The sequence below is a fragment of the Sciurus carolinensis genome, chromosome 4, assembly GCF_902686445.1.
Source record: "Sciurus carolinensis chromosome 4, mSciCar1.2, whole genome shotgun sequence".
Lineage (NCBI taxonomy): Eukaryota > Metazoa > Chordata > Mammalia > Rodentia > Sciuridae > Sciurus > Sciurus carolinensis.
Window position 1 is genome coordinate 76,359,693 of NC_062216.1, and position 24,382 is coordinate 76,384,074.

The window sequence follows — 24,382 nt, forward strand, 5'->3', positions numbered from 1 at the left end:
TTGAATTCTGACTCTAGCCTGCCTGCCCAGTTAAGTCACTAAGACAGTTAACTAACCTCTCTGCTTCCATTTTCTCATCGAGAAATGAAGACAACATCAGACTATCTCAAAAGACTATTGTTTATGAGGATGTACCACTGACTGAAAAGAGAAATAGCTGACTCAAACAATAACTCATAAAGCTTCTGTTTAGATGAGGTGTATTTCAGTTTTGTGTCTATTTTGTTTCTAAAACATGTTATATGACCAAGCCATGTTTATGTTTGATAATATTATTTTTTGTGTAAAAATCCTTATCTTTTAGAAGTACGTACTGAAATACTTATGAATCTTACTTCAAAATAGCAATAGGAGGGGTAAAGTGATGGGAATATCTAAGTAGGGATGTGGGCAGGCAAAATTGTACATGGGTTAATAGCTATTGGGGCCGGTATGGTAGGTTCATTTTACTGTTATGGAATTATAGGTACATCTGGATACATTATTCTACTTTTATAATTTTATTTCTCTCTAATTTTGAAACTCCATTGTAGACAGAAAAATTATGAGTAAATAACAATGTAAGTTACAACTCTATGTATGGAATTATAGAATTGAACAACAGAAACATTATATATCAAAATACCTGGAATATTTAAAGTGAAAATCAGAATAATATTTTATAAAACTAAACTAAATGTATTGAAAATGAAAGATTTTAAAGTGGGATCACAGGAAGGTGGGACAAGATGGCAGCTGAGTAAGATCCTCCATCACCATCTCCCCCATAGAGACACAGTTGGAATAGATATTTGCACACCAGTTTACCTTTTTTTTTTTGCATTTTTAAATTTTTTTAATTAAAATATATATGTTACAAATCTGTAGATATGGTACAAATCTGCATCCATATTACTTAAAATATATAATTCATATATGAGCATGCAATTAATATTTGATGAATGAATTCGTGATTGACCAGAAATGCACATTTATTCAGCACTCATTTTGGGCATTTATAGGGAAAAACTCCAATCCTTCTAAATAGAAGTATAGGACAGGGAATCCAGCAAGATATGCAGCCTAAATCTGGTCCTCAAATATTTCCATGCTTTATATCTATGAAGAGAAAAACAGCAAGAAAACCCATCAGAACATTGCAGGGCTTCCTGAGGAGTGTTCTCGCAGATGAGTGTGGCAATAGAGTAAAGTAGGGGACAATAAAACTTTTTCTGTGATAAGCCAGGTGGTAAATATTTTTATTTTTAGGCTTTGTGGGTCATATGGTCATATGGTTTTGTCATTACTAATCAACTCATTAAGGGAGTCATAAACAACAGTAAGAGAATGAGTGTGGCTATGTACTGACCAAACATCTTTTACCAAAAGAGGTGTTGGACTAGATTTGCCTTGAGAGTTGTAATTCATCAACCCTTGTGATGAAGGAAACCCAAGTAGCTATGATACAAAACATTGCCTTTTAGGGATAGTTGTCATACAAATAACAAAGCTTATTGATTTTTCTCAGAAACTGGAGAATCCACTACAGAACAAGTGCTTTACTTCAAAGATTTTTCTTTGTGCGAGAACTCACCATATGGATTATCTCAGATTCTACAGAATTTAAAATTTAAGGGAATGCTAGCAAGCAAGGTTAACGGCATATAAAACTGGTCATAAAATGTGACTTACCTGTACTACAGGGACTGATATACTCAGCAACAGCAAACTCATCTGAAAGAAATGGAGAAACAACAACAAATCTAAGCACTAGGGACCATGTTAAGTCTATTCGCTTTTCTCTTGGAGTGAAGTGAATACTATAAGAATTATCAGAACTCCTGGTAAATAGACCAAAGTTGAATAGGATAATTAAAATGCCTATATTATCTTTCTCTGGAGAGGAGAGGGAATTGATACCTGTTCAGACAGCAGCTGTTCACATTTTAAATGTTTGGGAAGATAGCCATCATTGCATCAGTTTGTAGTTCTCCGCTGAATTCTCTACTTCTATTCAGTTTGTCCACCTTGTTTCTTTAATCCCTTTTCTAAAATGATGAGTTCAGTTTAGAACACTTTTCCTACTCCTGTACACTCTAAAATTTGTACTCTCTTCAGGATCCAACTTGGATCTTCCTTTCTCTGTTCTTAATGAGCACCAACCTTCAACATGGTTTTTGTTTTTTAATCTTATTAGCTGGCTAACACTCACATGTCATTAACTGTTTTTCCTTATTGTATTATCTTTCCAAGTGTATTATGTTCTCTGTGTCTAAACTACTTGAAGATAGTGACCTGTATTATTCTTCTTCCTAAATTCTTATGTTTCTTACTCAATTTAACTGATAAATTTGTTTTATAGGTAGTTTCTACAGTATATGTCTTGGAGGAAAGAAAGATACACTATTGACTAAGTGGATTAAAAATAGAATCACTTGTCACAATAGGATCAATTTCTTGTTTTAGGTTGAGAGAGTTTAATTGTCTCAGTTTTCTCTCACTTACCTGTCTCATAGTAATCATAGACTTTAACAATTGCTGGCTTCAGACCTCTTACCGGGATGTCTTGCAAAATGGTGAAGGAAAAACTTAGTGTCTGATTTGTCACCTAAAACAAAAATGGGAGTAGTTAAGGGCATAGAATACCTCCTACTTCCTTCCTTGAACAAAGCATATTCTTTACTAAATTTTCTTTGACTTTTATTCACCTGTATCTTTTACATGAGTAAATATTTGTGGATGACAAGATGGGTTTTAGAACACAACCACGGGCATTATTGATGGTGAACAAAGACAACTGAGACGACCTATATCCTCTTGTAGTCCGTGTGTAAGATTAACTCTCTGGGCCAGTGTGTATATTTGCCAAGATGTAAGACTTGGTTTTCTATAATCTGTGGTTATGATATCACCCTGTTCTTTTTGTGTGACTTGATAAAACATTTCCTTTGCTTTACAGTCAGATTTGAAGACATTCATGCAATCTACATTTTATTTTACATAATGATATATTCAAATGTTAACATTATAATTGATCAACTAAAGTGATCATATTTATTCCTTTGGGAGGGGTTTGTAAAATGATAGTAATACATTATAAACTTTTCTATTAATTTTACACTTGAAAATTAACATAATTACAAAAAGTAGAACATGCCTTGGAGTTAAAAGATTTCTCTTTAGAATAGTAAAACTTTGTACAAACAGAGAAACAACATGTATCCCATTTGTTTACAAAAAAAAAAAAAAAAAAGAATAGTAAAACTTTCTGGAAAGGCATTCCAAAGTATTGCTTTCTCATATTACTGCTTTCCTAGTGAAGTGACCCACTTACAAAGCCCAGTGATGTGTAATCGTAGTCAGAATGTCAGAGCTCTCACCTGATCCACATAAATGAGGACATGGTTGTTGCTCACTTCTGTCCTGCTTATGTAGCTAGATCTTTCAAGCTGAAGAAAATTAGAGAACTCAAAAAGTTAGAAAACAGATGGGAGAACAGTACAAGACCAACAGAAAAACTATTTAATCTCCAAATAATGTAAGGACTAGAATTTCTTTAAATCATCTTCTAGATTAAATAATCAGGTACATTAGATATAAAAAGATGGGAGATATCAAGTTTTGGAGACAGGATTCAACAACATCATATCTTCACTGTGAGAAAATCATCTAATTTAGTATGAAGAGAAGGAAACTACATATTCCTCAACATTCAAGTAACAGATGATTTTAGTTCACATTGATTTTTTTTTATGACTCCAATTTTTAGTGAGTTTTGGACTTGAATTATATTCTATCTTTCTTGGATTGTTATTTTATAATTTTGTGTTCATGTGGTTTAAATTCTCAGCTAGACCATGAGTGGCCTAAGAATGGGGATCCTTCTTGTTTTTCTCTAGTATCACACTATTCCATTATCATAGAGTCAAATAAAGAGTTGAATTTCCTGGATTTGGGGAAAATATCTTTTGAGGCAGGATGACATAGATGTGGTTCTGATATTGTTAGGATTTTAGTTTGGGGCTACATAGCATCCTTTCATCTGAGTTCTGATGGACTTAAAATATACCTACCATTTTTACTGTTGATTTCAGGGGAATAAAACCAGATATCATTTTTATATCAGCAATCACCATATTGGAAACAGGACGTCTTCCTGTGTAACTATAGTGTCAAAGAAAAAAGAATTAGGACTTAACATGTGAAAGCAAGCCAAATTTCCTCCTTCAGGCCTCACCATAAATGTGTCCGTCTCCATGCAGTTTTCCCTCAAATTAATATCCACAGAAATCTGTGCGCCTTGGACATGCATGATATTGATAGTGAAAACCTGAGTGTACATCAGGCTTGCTAAAATTCCACATCTTCAAGTCTCGCTTCCAGTCAAACCAGAATCTTTAGAAGTGGATCTTGATAATCTGCATTTTAAACATATCTACAGTTCTTAGAAACTCCATCTATACTATTCATTTTTATGCATTATGGTTATATTTTTAGTTAACCAGAATGTATCATATTTTCCAAAGACGCTTCAAACTTTCAGAGATCAGATACACTCTCTTACACAGTACACTTTTTTCACAGCTGGGTTGGTTGTCTGAAATATGATTTTTTTATAATATTAATATCATTAGTATTAGAGGCATGGGAGCACAATTGCTTTAGTTTTATTAGGATTCCTGTAGTTTTTGATGGGTGATGATAGGGTGAACTCTAAATTTTATAATGTAATTTATCTTTGTATTTAGTATTAGCATTTATTACTTATTCATTTGATTAGAGAGATAATTAAATAAGATTTAATTATTCAGAAGAGGCAAGAAAGACGATCAATTTAAAACACAAATCCTTGAGGAAAATAATTTATTCATTAGCAATAAGTTGAACAAAATTTAGTGTAAAAGTAGGAATTGATTAGAATATTGGACTAGTTCACACTTTTAATTTGAAAGATAATACCAGATTTATTTTTAAAGTATTACTGAAACTTCAAGATAAAAAGACTTCCTAGAGAAGGGATTATTTCATAATATTAAAAGTCTTACTTCACTAATAGGTGTACCAATTCTCTATTATTCTCATTTAATAACATAGCTACCAAATAGATGATTAATTACTGATAGTGCTACGTAGTTTTTGGAGTCAGGATTGGGTAATTTAGTCAGAAGGTCCTACCTAATATTCAGTGTGATCTGGAAGCTGGTGTGGGCTTTGGGTCCATCACAAATTTCAGGGAGAGTCTGCACCCTCAAAGCAAATGGGGAGTCCTCCTTCTTTGGATAAATATTGTATTTCATGGATGTCTGTGGAACATCAAAGATCATCAGTTTCTTTCTTTTTTCCTGGGTTCTCTCAATTTTTAATCATTTAATGTCACCAGATTCTCCCTTTGCTTGCCCAGGAAGGAAAGAGCAGAGCTTCCATTTCAACCAGAGTTTAAAGTAACTTTCTCCAACATAACAACTCCAGAGTCTCACCTGAAGATACACACATCTTTCCCCGGTTACTGTTATGGCATAGTCCCCAGGCAGCTCTGGCAGTGAGATCTGCTGGAGTAGCAGGAGGTTGTCGTTGTCTACTTGGAAATTTGTGGAAAAAGCCCTGGAGTTCTGAATGGTCACCTGTGCAGTTTTCTCAGTTTTGGTGAAAGTAGCTGCTCCATATCTGGATAGGGCATGCAGAGCCACCACTGTGTCCTGGAAGAGATGAGTAGAGAACCGCCCCAAAGCCAATTTTTGGTAACTGAAATTTCCCCCAAAACTCTGTGTCAGCCACCATGAGGGGACAGAAATTTTTCCCCTCCAAAGCACACCTCTGATAGTTGTTTTTCTTTTCTTCTGCCTTTCAGGCATTATCAAAACCCAAAGGACTTAAAATCAGCATACTACAATGATGCAACCACATCAATGTTCATAGCAGCTCAATTCACAATAGCTAGATTGTGGAACCAACCTAGATGCCCTTCAGTTGACAAATGGATAAAGAAACTGTGGTATATATACACAATGGAATATTACTCAGCCATAAAGAAGAGTAAAATTATGGCATTTGCTGGTAAATGGATGAAGTTGGAAAATATTATGCTAAGTAATAATAGGTCAAGCCCAAAAAACTGGGAAATAAGAAGGGAGCTCTCAGGGAAAAGAGGCTGAATTCCTTGGAGTAGTTTAAAGGGAATTTCTCAGTCATTCTATAAAGATCAACATGAGCTCAATCTAGTCACTTTCCTTTCAAACACGTTTTTTGGGGGGTTCACCTTAGAAGATTTCTTTTAGGATTGTGAAGATACAGTCTGTATTCTCAAACATTGATTCTCCACTGGGGGAGGTTCTGCTTTGTCTCAAATGGGAGTTGGCTACTACAGGCATTTAGTGGAGAGAGGCAAGAAATACTACTAGTAAATATCATGCAATGCCAAAGCCAGCCCCTACAGCAATAATTATGTGGCTCAAAATGTCAACAGTGCTGCTACTGAGAAACCTCGGTAGAGAAGTGTCCAGAGAGCATAGTGTAGCCTTGGAGAGAAATGTTCCTTAGGCTAAGTTGCCACTTGGTAATATATTAACATTGTTTCTAGCAAAAACATTGCTTTGTAGAAACATCTTAAGTCTTTTCTGTGTATTCTCACTGTCTGCAAATATCCCTAAATATTTCTCCTTTGATGTACTTATTTCCCATCTCTTTTCCTTGTAACTTGCAGTTTCAACATTCCTAATTTCCAGATACCCAGAGAACACTTTTTGTGAATTACAGACCTGGGTGGAGGAGAAGCCACCATGGGAATTTTGTTGCTTTGTGATCCACTTTACAATGGGCACTGCGGAAGTGAGGTCCTCTGAAGTCGGGGCTGGCTGGACGGTGAGGTGAGTGAGGAGCACATAGGCCGTCATCTCCACCTCAGCAGAGGGAGCCTGGGGTTGGTACAAAAGCCCCTGTGGTGCCCTGGGCTTCTGAGGCCGTTCCCAGTGGACCGAATTGTCTTAAGGGTGACAAAAGAAAAAGAGAGAGAGAGAGACAAAGAAAGAATCATAATTGTTTAATTATTAAATAATAAGTGAATGCACATTTATATCATCTGGAGTTTGAAATTAATAGAGGAGATAAAGCAAGGCTTTCTCTTTTTCATAAGCCCCTACAATTCACTCACTCACATTTCTGTTCTATTTGGGTTATTCTGTAAAAAATATTAGTGGAGGAAGAAACATAGAGCATCCTTACTATTTTCTCAAATATTATTTTAGTTGGATTGTTAGAACAGTGGTAGAGAGATTCTTATCATTTGTGGCATTTCCTTTGAATTGGAGTATAAGTTGAAATATAAAACCTACCTATTGATATAAGGATCTTGCTTGCAAAATTTTAGAGAAAAAAATACACTGAAAATGTCATTATGCTGCCTTTACTTTTTTGTTAATTGTTATTGTACCTCTTCACATCCAAGTATGTAGTATACAGACATTAAAAGAAAATATATAAATTTGTGTAATATGTTGGGTTAGTAGGTAGGAATAAAATTCTATAATTCATCTGTGTCATTGTCTGTTATGTTTTATACAACGTATAATCCTAGAAAAGATATTATAATAAGTGTTGCTCTGATATCACAGCATATGACCCAAGTAAAAAATGAACAGATGAAGCTTCTTGATTTCAGCAGGAGTGCAACACATTTTTTTTTTTTTTTTTTCAGAATCAATGTAAGTGGACAGGGAAAACTTTTGCCATTTACTCTTACCTTCTTTAACAGCATCCTCACTGAGTGAGTTCAGTATTTCTCTGCTCCTGTTTTGGTTTCCCACTAGGGCAAAAGCATAGGCCAACAAAGCCCGGGTGTAGACATGACTGCCCTGGGCTCCCTGCTTTGCTGTGTTCCAGGCTGATTCCAGGCAGAACAGGGCGTTGCGGACAATAGGGTGCTACAGAATCAGAAGAGGTGGTGATGTCTAACTTGGGTAAACAGAAGACAAAGTAAGCCCTACGCTGGATATTGTCAGACAGATGTCATTAATGGCTTTCAGACAGTCCGGTAGATAGCCAGATACCTATCATATTTAAATAGAAGAATGGTTTTTAGACCTCTTAACTTATTGTTAAATTCTAATGAAGAAAACAAGAGATGCTGCATTTTAAGGATCAGTTTTATTACACAGTCCAAGGGCACCACTGGGCAAGTACGGTATAAATCCCTCCTTAAAGCATTTACCAAAGAGCTCATTGACCTGAAAATGCCCCATTATTGAGAAAAGGAAGCTTGAGGCTTGGCTTTTCATATGGAGCCATTCATGATAGCAGGCTTCAGTTTTCACAGTAGGGAATGGATTGAGGTGGTACTTACAGTGGCTGGAAGCGGAATCTCCAGAAGGGCAATAGTAACGTAGGCAGAGAGGGTGACTTCATCTTCTACTCCTCCCTGTAAATATGAGAGAGTGTGTGAGGGAGACCAAGAGGGTGATTGAATTTGATCTTGACTGGTTCCCACTCCAAGTTTTAGTGTATTCTTTTCTGTTGCTCAATAAAAACTCTCCTTAGTATTTGTCACTATTGCAATATCACCATGAAAAGAACATTTCTTCCTTCTCTGTAGAACGATTAATACAGTCCTTCTCTGCATCTAAAGGTTCTGTGCAGACAGATTCAACTAATCGTGGATTAAAAATTTTTGTAAAAAAATTGCATCTATTTTTAAAACGTATGGATATATTTCATCATTATTCCTTAAACAATACAGTGTAATATCTAACTGCATAGCACTTATAATGTATTAGGTATTATAAATAATCTAGAGATAGTTAAAAGATACAGAGTTATATGCATGGGTTATGGGTAAATAACACACCATTTTATACAAGGGACTTGAGCGTCTCCAGATTTTGTTATCTGCATAGCGTTCTGGAATCAATCCCTTGTGGTTACTAAGGAACAATGGTTCTCTTTCTTTGATGCCTTCACACTTTACCCAGGACTTTATCTTTAGCCATTTCTCTATGCCTCTTCTCCTCCTAACCTCAGAGATTATTATGTTAATCCATCAGAAGATTCAGAAGTTCTAAGGAAGGAGGAGTTCACCTTTATGGCATTGTTGAGCAGCGACCCAGAGCTCCTGAAACAGCCATTATCCTTCTGCTGTTGAGACAGCCAGCTGAGGGCTTGGGTCACGTGTGCTTCATCGATGAAGATGTATGCTCGCGCCTGGGCAAACGTCTTCAGTACAAAGGCTGTGAGCCTGCAGGGGAGAAAGAGTGAATGTGGAGGCTGTTTCCATGCAGCATTGTAATGCTCTGTTTGGGACGCCCAGGCCCCCCACTCCCAGTGCACCCCTGCAAAATTAATGAGCTATAACTGAGAGTTTGGAGGCTTTTTAACATGGAAGCTTCCACGTTCTTTTTGGTTCACTGCCATATGTTGTTAAGCCCATCATCAACTTGTCCTTGTTTCCTAAAGAATTTCTTTGCTAACTTTAGGGATCTGGAGTTTCTTTGGGGCCCAGGTAAGGCTTTTTTTTTTTTTTTTTTTTTTTCACATTCTGGGCATTCTGTATTTATTTTCACAGACTTCTTATCTTCTTTTCTGCTCTAGTTACTCTAATGGACTAGCTTCTTCTGAAGTCCTGCTACAGTAAATACTTCCCACCATTTTGTCCTGCTCTTCCACCACTTTCCTTCCCCTTGTTTGCCTATGCAGTCAGATGAGAATGAGAGCAAATCGTCTAGAAGGGAGTTAAGTAATGCTCTGTGAGTGATGACTGTCACTTTTCTAGCCTATTTAGAACACTCTCAAATGCTGAGCAACAATTAAAAGGGGCAAATCACAATCTCACAATGTTCCTTTAGCAATATGAGAAAGAAAAGGGTCTTTATATTTTGGATATCAAAAGAATCAGCCTTAAAGTGTTCTCAGTTCTTTGAGTAATTAAAATTTGGCCCAAGATGTTTATTTATCCAAATTGAATATTAATTTTCTCCTCCATAAAATGAAACTAATAACTCTGATTTCATAAGGTTGCTATAAGAATTAAATAGCGTAATAATATATGTGTGTTCTTTATACTCATAATTGAAACTCAGAATTGATTTTCTTTCTTACCAAGTGTTTCCCTGGTTTCTGTCATATTGTTCCCCAAAGGTGCTGTAAGAGCCGTCTTGGTGTTTGTAGTTCAACTGTCTCTGGTAACCTGGAATAGAGGTTTAGACGGTTCAGGAAGCATTAGGGAGGGGCAGGCCACCCATAAGTGTAGGCTGATGCATCCAGGAGCCACTGATAGTAGGATCACCTATGTTCAGAATCTGCCATAGTTCTATGGGTATTGTGGACACGGAAACAACATCCTTTTACAGAATGGGAAGATTGTTGTTTCCATAAAAATCACCAACATGAGTTAATATTCAATGATATAGCTCATGGCTAATTGTGAAAAGTCTCATTAGAGTAACAAAATAATTTTTTTTCTGTTTCACTTACCACTGATGAGATAACCAATTGCTTTAGACTTGATCTCCTGAGTTAGCTGTTGGGTTTCATTCAGATAATTCAAGACATAAATGTTAGGAGCAAATAGGACCATATTCTGTTCTCCACAGCCATAGGGCATCTGGAGGAGATTTTGTATATTTTGCATAGTGGAACCCAGTATGTCACCTGGGGAATGAGAAGATTAGATGTCAGGGCACTTTCAGTTCATAAGTAGCCAATGTTATGAACAGTAAATGACTTTTGTATTCAAAGTCACATACTCTATCATTTAGATAAGGGAAAATTATATTTACAGAGAGTGAGCTTTCTAGGACCCTAATAGAAATAGAAAAGAAAATAAAAAACTTGACAATTGCAGTATAAATATATAGATAATATGCACAGGCAACTCTTTTAGTCCAAGTTTACTAAGATTAAGGTGACTCACCCACAACTGAGAAAGAGGCTCTGGCAGATTCTTCAATCACATTTGGTGGAAGCTTCAGGGATAGCTGCTCAGATACTTTAGTACCTTTAAAAATAGGCACCCCATATCAAGGAAAGTCCTCTGTGATTACTATGTAAGGTCATGATTAGGAGTGGGAGCTTCAGAGACAAACAGCCTTCATATGCTATTGGCCCTGCTATGTAACCTAGGGTAAACTGTGATAAGCCAGTGAAATAATAAATGTAAAACATCAGAACAGTGTCTGCAACATATTAAATTTCAATAAATGTAAACAGTTATTAATATTGTTCTTGCTTTATTACTATAGTTAGCCATATAATGTCATTTCATCTCCTTGAGGAATTCTGGGTCTAAGGAATAAGAATTTGACTCAAAGATCAGATTACTTTGAATAGTTCAGTTCCTCTAAACATTGTGTGAATTTCAGACTCCTTTCCCTCCTCATTTAACCATGTTTTTTTGCTTTGCTGTGCTCAGTAGCTTTCTAAAAGAAGGCTAGGAGCTGGTGGGGAGCCAGAGCTCTCTGATTTTTTATTGCATTAGTGAACATATCCATAAGAATACAGTTATTTCACTTCCTTATTCTACATAATTTTCAATGTGTTCCCATGTTTTAAAATAGATAACATGAATATATATTAACAAGTACAATATTGTATATACTCTGGACACGGAACTAGTACTAAGGTGGCAATACGGTATAAAAGCTACAGATATTTTTTAATGATATAGTGAAGTCCAAATGTAAATTTTTTTGTCTATAAATGAAAAAAATGTTTAAAGTGGGATGAGTACAAAATGCCATGTTTTTCAGTAGCAGCAATTTTAGGGACTATTACTTGATTCAAATTCATCATGATTCGGCTCACTTTCTACCTTGTCCTGGGACACTCTGAGCTTCAATATCCGGGCTTGTTAATGGACAACCACTGGTGTATTGAGGTAAAAGAGCTAAATATGAACCACAAAGGCCCCAGAATTAGTTCTGCCTATAACACTTGAGCCATATTAACATGTTCTTTTGAGCTCAGTGTTCTTATTTGTTAAATGTGTATAAAGAAATACTTAGTATGATGCTGATTTTAATGAACCATTCCAAAATTAAGGGAAAGAATATGTATGGATATACATAGTAACTTGAAATTTCTACCTGTATGTAGCTTTGTTCTCACATTAATTTTGAGGGTGGACTCTCACCTGAAGCACACGTCATAGAGTTGAAGGTCTTCTCTTGTTCAATACCTTCAGGCTTGGGTGAAAAGAAAGAACAGGAGTAATGGTATAAACATATCCCCATGTCATAGAAAGACAACATAGGTCCCTTCCTTTGAAAGGTAGTATTTACAAGAAATGATGCTCAACATCCTACTTATTAGTGTTATAAATCCATAAAACACTGAAGAACCACGGGGCCTGGTAGAGGGTAAAATGAAAATTGAGGATAGGACTAGTGAATCAGGAATAGTTACAAGAAATCTGCAAATCTTAGGAGAGAGGCAGAAATTTTCAAAAAGGGAATAGTTTACAAATGATTTATGGAAAAAGTCTACTTACAATAGCTGGCAATATTTCCTGTATTTCTTTTAAGGTGAGAAATTCCATTAGTCTTATAGAATGGATTGGGTGAGCATGATATTGTCCTTTGTTGTTCCAAGAGTGAACACACTGTAAGTTGTTAGGGGCTCAGAAAAATATGTCAAGTGGGCCAGACTGACTTACCTCCACCAACAGAGTTTTGATGATCACGTCTTTCCTCCCAATCTCAGGGACCTCAGTAACTTCATTTCCACACAGTTTTAGAGACTGCATTGCCTCTGCGCTCACAGAGAAATTCACATTCCCTAAAATAAAGAACAACATAAAAATTGAGTATCCATCTTGTTAGCAGTTCGTATACCTCTAAGGGCTGCACTTCATTCTTACAGTTGGCCAGAGAATGAAATATAGCTAAAAACATCAAGATCAATGTGCAGAGTAAACATTACCCAAGGGTAATGATTGTGGGGACCAAGTCAGGTGAGAATGGTGGGAAGTGGTCATTGTGGTGAGAAATAAAAAGAGAAGAAATTAACTTTATAGAATTATATCCCTGGAAAACAACAAAAAATATCAAGGCAGTGAAAGAAGTGCTTGGATATCCACTATCCTTGGTGACTGGTAAACTTTTTGGAGAACTGTCACTCACCCAGAGTTTTAGGAGTCACTGTCCAAGACAAGGTCTGCCTTTCATTCCCACAAACGCAATAGGATTCTTCTGCCTTTTCATTTAGGGAAGCTAAGAATGTTGGAGAAGCTTTCAGCTGCACACTAACCTATACCCACGAGTGAGGCAAAGAGATAGAAATGAACAGAATATGAAAAGACAATGAACACATGAAATCAGGGCCAAGTGTGGGATGTTGCTTTACATTGGAATTCTTTTTTAAAGTTTGATACATAAGTTGATTTATGCTTTAAGTTGATTTATGATTTATGCTTTAAGAAGCATGAAAATAGCAATGATGCAAATCACAATTGCCTATCCACTAGGAAGATCTGGCATTTACATTAGGGCAGATTAGAGAAATTTGCTGATACAACACCAGTGGAGGAAGGGGGAACAGCAGTGATTACATACTGCCCTTGGGGAAACAGTCTAGGGTTCCTGTCTGCTGAATAGATTTTCTTCCTGATTCTGCTTTCCTTCTTTCCTTCCCCCACTTCCTCTAAATTATACGTGTCTCCTCTGTACAAAGCATGAAACACTATGAATGGTACATAATAGGTTCCTGAACTTGAGGATATTGTGTTGCAAAGGAGATAATATACTACAAAATGATGACATAATTTATAAGGAGATAAGTGCTACAAGTTAAATTATAACTAGATCCAGTGTTGTGGAGATCTCAAGATGAAGGCCCAGAGAATGACACTCATGGAATTGATAAAACTGAATTTTGTGTCAATTTTAAGAAACCTTCTGGAACAAAACTTAATTCGTGGCAAAGAATTCTTATCATAAACTTTAGGAACATTTTAAAAAATTGTGTTTTTTAACAATCTGTGGTTTAAACACCTGTAGCATATGTGTCATATTTTCTCAGTGGTCATGTCCTGCCCTACCGCATACAATTGATTTGTAGTATCAATACATAATTCCCAGGATTATTCTTAGTGCTGTGAACTTTGAGTAAAGGAGTCTTTTTTCTATCCACCCTTCCAATTCACACTTATTTTCCTTACCCGGATGCATTTGGGAAGGTAGTTCAACACAGTGGCCTTGAGTGTGAAGGCCTCTCCACGGACCACAGAGTAGGGCATTGTGAGTTCCACGAAGAAGGGCTGGAAGACCCGGAGGGAGGCCGTGGGAGAGAGACCAAGCCCAGTGTCATTGGACAGACAGAGGGCCCCTGCCTTCCACTCCGTGATGGTGTCAGGGACGGTTCCTCCTACTTCAGCCACACCTGATGAGCTGGGAGGACACCATGTGAAGAACAGAAAGTAGGTGAAACATTTTCTCAAGTGGGAATCAATAAGTGTAAAACTACTGTGGAGAAATAGATCACTTAAGGGTGCATAAGTGTGGGCCATGTGTGTGTACTAGATTATATATTGGGGACTGAGTTGGGAAAATGAAAGGCACAAAATGCCACCTCTTTCCCTTATTAGCCTGTGACCATATTACACAAGGCTGTACTTTAAATAAATGTATTTGAGTATGATCCAATTTGGTTCTAAAACTTCCTTACTTGTATCATTTCTTATTTAAGCAAAATTTTAAAAACATGGTTCCATGAATAGACCATTATATTAATGTGGCCTGGTTTATGTACTTGTTCTAATTATGCTGTTTATGGAAAGCTCCCTGAATACAGCTTTTGTATATTTTTAGCTCCCATGGTTATTTTCTGCCAGTCTCAGGAATAATTATTTTCGAATTGCTCAGTTCTTGAGATAATTATATTAACAAACTCACATAAATAAAGCATCTGAACTTAAGTCTATCCTGAAAGGGTTGGAGGTTAAGATAAGGGAAAGAGGTGCCATTTCAGAAGAATTATCTTATGATTGAAAATGCTTGAGGACCCACAGTCCCTCCCCCACAGCAAATGGAGAAATGTGCAATTACATACTCTACCACTGCTAACTCCCAGATCCAGGTCTCAGGGAAATAGCTCCGCACGGTTTCAAGAACTGGCTCTGGACTTTGCATATTATTTGAAGTTATCATATTATGTAAACCTACTTGAGGAATATTATGGCTTGCTGATATTCCTGCTGCTAATAAAATGAGAGAAAATAATAGTTTAATTAAAGAAAATGCATCTATTCATTTCACAATGCATGTGTGAGATGTGGGAGAGAAAATTTTCAGTTTTCCTGAATTTTCTCCTAGGTGTTGTAGAACTTTGGAAATCATTTGTTGCTCTTTTACTCACTGAGCAGAGAGACATCTTTGTTGAAGGTGTCAATTCCATGTATTCTACATATGGCCTAATATATGTGAATGGTAGCTGGAATAACAAGATAACTCACAGATGGTTTTATGGGTCTTATGTGGGAAGGGTTGGTTTTTAAGTTGCGAGTATTGCTTCATCCTTAGAGGGACCAAACAAAAAGTTATAAAATGCTATTTGGGTGATGTGAGGGTAGCTATACTGGAAATTGTTTGATTTACCAATAGAATGAACAGAATCCAATGATACAAATTCTGTGTGCCAGTACGGAAGCTTGAAAATTCACTCCTTTCTAGCCAGACTAGAACAATAGATTTTATTCTGATTAGTTTATAGAAAAGGAATGTGAAAAATTCAAGATACCAACTATGGTTATTTCCACATGGTTTTAACCTTATACTTCAGATAAAGAAATCACTTTAAAAGTCAAGAAAGCAGAAAGCAGGATATGAAGGATGCCTGGCTCATATTGTGCCTGAAATCATGTTTATGATAAATTTGAGTTAGGATCTCTATCCAGGTATCCAATTTGATATTTCAGAAATACCTTGTGAAGGAATACTTGTAAGTTATGAAAAACTGATTTCCATTAATTTTCCCCTAATAGATGCTTCTGAAGAAAGGATCAGGAGTAATTTCTTTAATGAATATCATACAGCTTTTCTCCATGTCCTTCTAAAAGGTAACCTTCTCTATTTCTGACTTTGTTTTCTCATGAATATTTTATTTTCCCTCTATTTATTCTTATCTTCAATACTTAAATATGTAAATGGATGATGTGCCCAAGTGAATTCATTTCTGTTTCCTACCCTAGATTTCAAAGACCTGCTAATTCCTCCAGCTATTGTAGCTGACAAACCATACTATTATGTATTATTTTAGCTCCATTTTTTGGGATGATGGATGTATTATTTGTTTTTATTATCAACTTGACTCTATCCTTTAAGTCTCTATAACAAAGTTCAATACTTCCTCATATCACAATTAATAAACTACTGTTAATGTATTTGAGTCCAGCCACTTCCCAAGAAAAAAATCATATCACCTTAACTTCCCCTGTCCTGGCTTGTTTTTCCTATATGACCTTATGAAAAGGTGCTGATCTCTGGACTAACCCGCTTATATTCTGTTTCATTCCTGATTGCAAAATATTTCCAGTTGAATATTCTATTCATGGCTTAAAATGAACTGCTCAGTCTAACTTTGTAATATTCCCTTTGACCTTCAATAACTTCAAGCAAAAAATTACAAAAACTTGAAACTTGTTTTTCTTAGTTTAGTGTCTAGTGTTTCATTGGAGAAGGATCTTAGGTCATATCACACTTCATCTGAAAGTCCCCACATTTCAGTCACAGTAAAAGTCAAATACTCACCCTTGATTCTAGAAGTTCTACACAGTGTGACCTCAGTTATTAATCTGATCTCTGTCTCCAGTTGCTCACACTTAATTAATTCTGTTTCAACCATGGAAGTTTCCTTACTCTGCTTAGAACACTTCAGGAGAGTTCTAACCTTAAAGTCTTTGAGAGGCAGAATAGCGTAGAGGTTCAGAGCAGGGGATCTGGAGTGAGACTCACTGACATGAATTCCCATTCCACACCTTATTGGTTGGTGACTGAGTTATTTTACCTTTATGGGCCTCAGGATTTTTTTTTCCATCTGAAAAAATGGTAATAAGAATGTCTACCATATAAGGTTGCTGCAGGAATTAAGGAAATATACCTAACAAAGGACTCCATAAGTACTTTTTGTTATTAATATTGTTTCCTGTGGCAGTAATAATCTTCTTTCAGATAGTCATGTGGTTTGCTGTACTCAGGTTTTCCTTAAACTTCACTCTTGGTAAGACCTCCACAGCCCTCCCTATGTAACTTTGCAACACCTACTAGTTCAAATTCCTTTCCTCATTTGAATTTTCCTTATAGCATTTATCATCTTCTAATGAGCCATATAATATTCTTGCTTATTTTGATTATGATCTCTCATGCCTATTAGAAACAACCTTCATAAAGTTGAAGATTTTTGTTTCTGATATTTGTTATATAATCAGAAAGTAGGTCAGTTATTGAACTAAAGAATGAATAACTTCTATGCTTTAAACTTATGAGTAAGAATGAATAACTTCTATATTTGTTAATTTTTAACTTTTATTGTTTTAGGAACTATTCATTTCTATCATCGTCTAACATAATTTTAGTCCCTGGTTTGGTTCAACTATTATCTTTCTCCCTCCCTCTTTCTCTTAGGTCCTAGGGATACTATTAAAGCCTTCTCTGTCTATACCAATCCATATCATCAAAGATTTTGAGATGGTAGGATGGCTTCCCAACAGTTATGGGAATGATTTCATGTTCTTTAAATAATTATCAAGAGCATTCACAAGATATTCCATTTTTCTTAGTTCCTTCATTTCTTGGCTCATTTATATCTGTACGTTCAATCCCTTTTTTGGTACTTATCACATATTTTAGGTGCTCTTTCTTCTGACATATCAGATACCTGAAATTCTATCCTTAACAAAGTCCAGAACATTTCCTTTTCCCCACACCTCCAAAGTTTAAACTTGAAATTCTTTCTATATAGTTCTTAAGATTATTTTCCTTTTCTTTATAATTTATTCTTCATCATTTATATAATACCTTACATGACAAAATCATATTTGCCATTAATGAAAAAGTGAAATTCATGCTATTACTGAATTTTACAGAAGTCAGCCTATGGCCTGTTGTGGTTTGGATGTGAGGTGTCCCCCAAAAGCTCAAGTGAGACAATGCAAGAAGGTTCAGAGGAGAAGTGATTGGATAGTAAGAGTTTTAACCCAATCAGTGAATTAAACCCCTGATAGGGATTGATTGTGTGGTAACAGAAGTGGTAGGGTGCGGCTGGAGGAGGTGGAAATTGGGGTGTGGCTTAGGGGTATGTATTTGTATCTGGCAAGTGGAAATCTCTCTCTCTCTGCTTCGTGATAAACATGTGAGCTGCTTCCCTCTGTCACACTCTTCGGCCATGATGTTCTGCCTCATCATGAGTCCCAGAGGAATGGAGTGGGTTTTTATGGACTAAGACCTCTGAAACTTCGAGCCCTCAAATAAACTTTTCCTCCTCTACAATGGTTCTGGTTGGGTCTTTTAAGTCACAGCAGTGAAAAAGCTGACTAAAACATGACCTTTTCCAATAGAGTTGATAGTATGATTTTCATCATGTTAAGACTTGTTTATAAATGGATATTAACATTAAATGTAACCTTAATGTCAAGGAACACAGAAAATAATGTTCAAAGAAATTATTAATTTGTGTTGATAAATTACACATAATTATTTTATTGGGTATTTTGCAAGGCTATAAAGAAGTTTCGAATTCCTTCAATTTATTAATGAAGGATTTGAGCCTTAGAAAATAGACATTACTTACCTACTCTACACATAGTACTTCTGATTCCCAATTTGAGCTTAAAACATGTAAGTATTTATTAGCAGATAAACATCCAGAATATTTTGGAGAAAAGGTAGTCCAAATCATGTGAAGAGGAATGAGATAGGGTGAATAATGGGTTTTGAGTGTAGGTAGACCTGAGGATAGGATAGAAGTTTTAATGGGAAGTTGAAAGATCTAGAAGAAGGTTGCTTTATTTAAGTGCTGTTTTTAAGGGTCATGAATTATGCGATATTTCTGTCCTTTCTCCTGTTTTAAAAGATGGAGCATCTCTCAATGTCTTTCCTGATTCCATAATGATAATTACCCTCTCCTTCCGCTATACCTGTATTTCCTCTCTTATAGTACATTGGAATATTCTGTTTCATCTGATTTTGTACCCTGAAGCATCTGACTAATCCACAAAAAAACCTCTGATCTGTTCTGGATAGGCTGTTTACCAACTAAGTGATCTTAGCAAGAAACAACTAATCTAAATCATGGTTCTCTGTGTATATGCAAATGAGATAGGGCTACATTATTGATTTCATTTTACCTTTTTCAGAAAAGTAGTATTGTATAGGTTACCAAATTAAAAGCAACTCGTTATTTTACCTCTATAATATCCTTGTCCAGCTGCTCTTGTAGGTATGTGGGTAACTGAACAAGATGGTGTTTTTCGAATTTTTGAGTTGGTGAACACCTTTAATCCCATACCCTGGAAAAAATGATCACTCCCTTTATAAACTTGATTAGAATTTTAAAAATATTACCCTTAGAAATTTTCTGTGTAATTCCAATAGTCTTATGTTAATTCCTTGGAGATATGCACAACTTGGGAAACACACTGTAGTAAAATTAATTTATGGATTGTTCATATTTTTTATTTATTATTTATTTTTGTTTAGTTGGGAAAAAAACACATAACTATAATTAAAAAGCATCTGATGAATAGCCAGAGGTTGGGTCTAGCCTTAACTGACTTACTAACAGAAATCTTGTGCGATATTAAAAGACATTTTACTTTTGTCATTGAATTCATTTTCTCAGCTGAAAAATAAAGTGGCAAGGTGAAATAAAAATTACTAAAATCATTTATAAATAGAAAGTTTTAGTAACATAAAAAACCCTAACACAGCAACAGCTTTACCTTGAGGAAACTAAAAACATCATCTTCATCATCACTTGATAAGGGAATATAGACAGCTCCTCCACGAATGATATAAGAATGTACACAGCTTGCCTGCTCTTCCTCCTGCTGGTCCATATTGTCAGGAAAATCAGTGAGATCCTTCACAGTTAGCAGATTATAGACCTGTAGCAGCAGGGAGATCAAAGGCAGAACTCTTACCTGATTTTTTTTTTTTAATTATTCAGTGAATTGATAGAAATTGGATGATTATCATCAACCTTTTCTTGAGTACATTCAGGTAGTTGGTACCTTAGAGAGAATTTAAAGATTTGGTTGATTTTTAACAGTAAAACCTGCTTGGGGAATTGCTTTCAAAGAGTAATAAAATCTTAAATTGTGAAGTATTAATCAAAACTTCAGTGTGGAGTTTAGAGGTAAAACTAGATCATTTATTGGAAGGAGATATCTAACTTACCTCTGTGTTTGATGATGATAATGCCCCATGGAATTCAGGTATGAATTGTTATTGCCCCCTGTTAAATTTTTATGTCTATTCAGCTTTGTTTTTGTACTGAAGAACCACACAGGCACATTAATGAGCATATATCATCCATTTTGGGTAGATAGACATTTATACAATTGCAAACAGAGATTACTTTTTTATGGAAAAAGAAGGATGATTTAGAACCAAATCCTCATAGCATAGAGCCAGAGGCCTGAATATTTATTCCTGGGCTGGAGTAAGATAGTCTTAACTGAAGACCTTCCAGCATCTGCCTGGCTTGATCTTCGAACTATTGTAGACCAGTAACTCCTGAGTGCCTGCCTTCTGTTTCCCCATTTTTGGACAGGACATCATTAGTGATCATTCCTTAACAGTTCCACCATTGTGTGTTCGGTGTGTGGAGGCAAATGACTTAATTTCACTTTAATTCAAGATATTCATAACTAGAGGTACTATAACTAGAGGAATTACCCTGGGAAGCATCCTTTCTACTTGGATCTGATTTAAATGGTGAAATTCAGTTTTTGAGCTGTTGTTATTTTAAAACGAGAATTTTAGGAACCACAGACAGAAGATTGAGTGTCTTTTACATGTGGGAGGATCATGAATCACTGGGGGTTAGCAGGCAGCCTATGAAGACCATCTCCAAAATTTCTCTGAATAATAATCTCTGCCTATTGTCATTCATGCCTTTGCAGTGTTCTTCCCATGATGTATAGGACTGACTTGCATCCTGTATCCTGTACCCTGAGGGATATTGTGGATATGATAGTATACAACTTCCAAGGCTAGGCCAAGAGCTTTAGCTCTCTTGGATCCCTCATCCTACCAGAAATATCTCTGGTAATATGAAGTCTCTGAGATGAGAAATATGAGGTAACATGAAAAACCCATCTTGGAATCAGGTCTCCCAAATTCAGTCAACTTTGTAAGACTGCAACTCTGGCCAACATGTTAATCATAATCATATGAGAGATCACAAATCACAGCCACCTAGATAAGTTGTTCTGAATACCTGACTCACAGAAACTAGAAGAGATAATAGAAGTTTACTGTGTTCAGTCACTAAGTTTTTGGGGAAAGGGTTATATGCAATAGTAGATAGTTAACAGCTTATACTTCTTTGCTTATTTACCTTTATTCTCCAGCAGAAGAGTTAAATGGGCACATCGGTGACAATGCATTATCTTTATTGGATAAACCAATGTTTTCTAAGTTATTATTCAAAACAAGTGTGCTTAAATATTTCTATAACTTAAAAAGCTGAAATCTCCATTTATGATTATGATCCTGTCTCATCTCCATAACACTCAAAACTTTGTATGCAACCAAAACAACCATTAAATTTATTGACTAGGGGCTAGAGATGTGACTCACTGGTAGAGATCTTGACTAGCATGTGTGAGCACTGGGTTCAATTATCAGCACCACATAAAAATGAATAAATAAAAATAAAGGTATAAAAAATACCTTTAAAAAATTTATATGACTAAACAGAGTAGATATAAATATTGAGAAGTAGACTAAATTCTATTAATATATGCTGAAAGTTTAGAATAGACTACCATATATAGGAAGTGTAAAAAAATTAAGTGTGTTTCCAAAGAAAACACCCAGAAAGAAAATTCCCTTTTCCAGGTTAACTCTTGATGCCATCTTATAATTAAGTAGAGAAATATAATTGCTCTTCAGTGTGAGAAGTATTATTTTATGAAGAGCTATTTTGAACTATTAAAATAGTAGAGAAGAACTTTGATTATGTGCTTCAAGCTGAAGGACATTATTTTTGATGAACAAAAGTTTATTTTGTGTTTGTTCTAGTTTCTGCTTCATATATATGAATTTTAAACCTGTGAAGTACTTATACCTTTGACCGATTTACCTCCCAACATAGAAAAATAGCAATACTTCCCTTCCAGGCAAATTAATCAGTCCTTTAAAATGTTGATTCATGAGGTAGTTAAAGCTATAAAATTTACCATAACTTTTAAAATATTTATTTATTTCTTTTTAGAAATGCATGAGAGTGGGATGTATTTTGACATATTACACATACATGGAGTATAACTTACTCTAATTAGGATCCCATTCTTGTGGTTTAACATAATGTGGAGTTACACTGGTCTACCATAACTTTTTGACAATGATAAAATCACATTTTTTTACATTATGCTGAAAATTTTCAAAATATATATAACCTAGTTTTCTATTTAAAACTTGGAGATGTAGTTTCTAAAAATTTTCCTTCCTTCTGATAATTGTTTCTTTGAAAACTATGTATTTGACAGTGTTTTTTCTAAATGGTAATAACATTTTTTTGCTCTTTTTCTGAGTCACATATAGCCTTTTACATATTGTTCCTAATAATGACAGTTCAGTAAGGACAGGACTGTAATACACTTATTTCTTTTTCCTCTGCTCCTGCAACAGATCCAGCACATAGTGGGCTTAAAACAAGAAGAAGAATGACAAGATAGTAAATAAATTAGCATGACATGTCAGGAAATTAGCATAACACCACAAATTATTACAACTACAGAAAAAAGCAGAAAATCAGAATTTTAGTCTGTGAATCAGACTACTATCAAAGATGTAGTAGGGAATTTAAAAAAAAATTATTGAAAATAATTTGTGAATTACTTATTAGCATTTTCACAGATCCCAAGGAATACAGAGACATGAATAGATCTGTTAGAAGGTATGTGACTTCCCTAGGATGCTTTCTTCTCTTTCTTTCTTTCTTTTTTTTTTTTTTTTTTTTTTCTTGTGGTGCTGGGGATTGAACCCAGGGCCTTGTGCATGTGAGGCAAGCAGTCTACCAACTGAGCTATATCTCCAGCCCCCTAATGCTTTCAAGTATTAATTTTATAGCAAGTTTATTTACTCCTGAGACAAAAAATATTTTATTTAGACAGAAGTCATATTAAGTAATACTTTTAGCAACTCATTAATCTGTTCTCTTTTTTGAACATAACTGTCTCATAGTGAAGAATCTAAACAAAATGTAGCTTTCATTAAGATTATTGAAGACATTAAAATGAAAACATTAGATTTGATTCCTTATAGAAATAGAAGCTGTGCCATAGGGAGAATCAAAACTTGCAGGCAGAGTTTCAGAATCACATCTCAGTTATGACACTTACTTCTGGGTAATCTTGCACAAATACCTCAACTGTCCAGTTCTTAGTATTGTCATCTTAAAATGAGGCTATTATATACTCTCTGGGATGCTGGGGTAAGTAAGTGAGAACACCTCTGTGGGACAGGGAGAGAAACTATCAGGGACTACATAAGTGGTAAGTATCTTTATTGTCATATTTTACTTTCAGTAGAGGCTTCTCTTGCTCTGAGCCCTTTTCATGGTCTTCCTGATCCCTGAACTCTGACTGGAACTCACCGAGGATACAGAGAATTCAGCTTCAGGCCTCATGAGCAGCACACTTTGGTCCACAGCACGGATGGCACAGAGGGATTGAGGAGAAGCTGTGATTCTCAGGTGGGCATGTGAGGCTGGAAGTGTTTGTCCTGGGCTGAAGCTCAAATCCACCTGTGAAATTGAAAGAAAAGTCAAAAAAGCCAACTTTCTGATTTAATCATGCATCTTTTTTTGGGGGGGGGGGTGGGCGCTGGGGATCAAACCCAGGGCCTTGTGCTTACAAGGCAAGTACTCTATCGACTGAGCTATCTCCCCGACCCATACATGCATCTCTTGAGTCATCCTTACATTCTGCTTTGTATGACTACATCAGGATTGTCAACTGGGAACCTCTTTTCACGTCTTTTCTTCATTGTTTATTGAAAAGGTTTATTATTTTTTTATTATCAACTACATTTCTTTAATTTAGGTAGATTCTAGATTGTTCAGGGAATAGGAGTCCTTTGAGAAATGCCAACCCTTTGAAATATAGCCACATTAGTTAAATTTGACCAAAGATTTGGGATTTTTTTGTTCATTTTCGATGCCCATGACAGTAGTGTATTTTGACATATTATACATTCAT

At 35.7% G+C, this 24,382-nt stretch overlaps 1 protein-coding gene across 2 annotated transcripts in view; it reads right to left on the reverse strand.

Moving 5' to 3' along the window:
• Positions 1-767: 767 nt before the first annotated feature.
• LOC124982632 (pregnancy zone protein-like) overlaps positions 768-24,382 on the reverse strand; it is a 46,611-nt gene continuing 22,996 nt past the window's right edge. The window contains exons 15-36 of one of the 2 annotated variants that reach the window (XM_047549593.1): positions 23,779-23,928; positions 19,895-20,059; positions 19,360-19,462; positions 15,010-15,154; positions 14,120-14,348; positions 13,083-13,209; positions 12,617-12,738; positions 12,095-12,146; positions 10,877-10,960; positions 10,438-10,614; positions 10,063-10,150; positions 9,046-9,202; positions 8,315-8,389; positions 7,715-7,895; positions 6,735-6,958; positions 5,457-5,675; positions 5,155-5,282; positions 4,053-4,143; positions 3,360-3,428; positions 2,485-2,587; positions 1,672-1,713; positions 768-1,098 (exon numbers count right to left, since the gene is read on the reverse strand). In XM_047549593.1, coding sequence (XP_047405549.1) covers positions 1,076-1,098; positions 1,672-1,713; positions 2,485-2,587; positions 3,360-3,428; positions 4,053-4,143; positions 5,155-5,282; positions 5,457-5,675; positions 6,735-6,958; positions 7,715-7,895; positions 8,315-8,389; positions 9,046-9,202; positions 10,063-10,150; positions 10,438-10,614; positions 10,877-10,960; positions 12,095-12,146; positions 12,617-12,738; positions 13,083-13,209; positions 14,120-14,348; positions 15,010-15,154; positions 19,360-19,462; positions 19,895-20,059; positions 23,779-23,928 — 2,754 coding nt within the window. In that variant the 3' untranslated portion in view covers positions 768-1,075. Of the gene's footprint in view, positions 1,099-1,671; positions 1,714-2,484; positions 2,588-3,359; positions 3,429-4,052; positions 4,144-5,154; positions 5,283-5,456; positions 5,676-6,734; positions 6,959-7,714; positions 7,896-8,314; positions 8,390-9,045; positions 9,203-10,062; positions 10,151-10,437; positions 10,615-10,876; positions 10,961-12,094; positions 12,147-12,616; positions 12,739-13,082; positions 13,210-14,119; positions 14,349-15,009; positions 15,158-19,359; positions 19,463-19,894; positions 20,060-23,778; positions 23,929-24,382 lie in introns of both variants that reach the window. The other variant, XM_047549592.1, reaches the window with a different exon arrangement.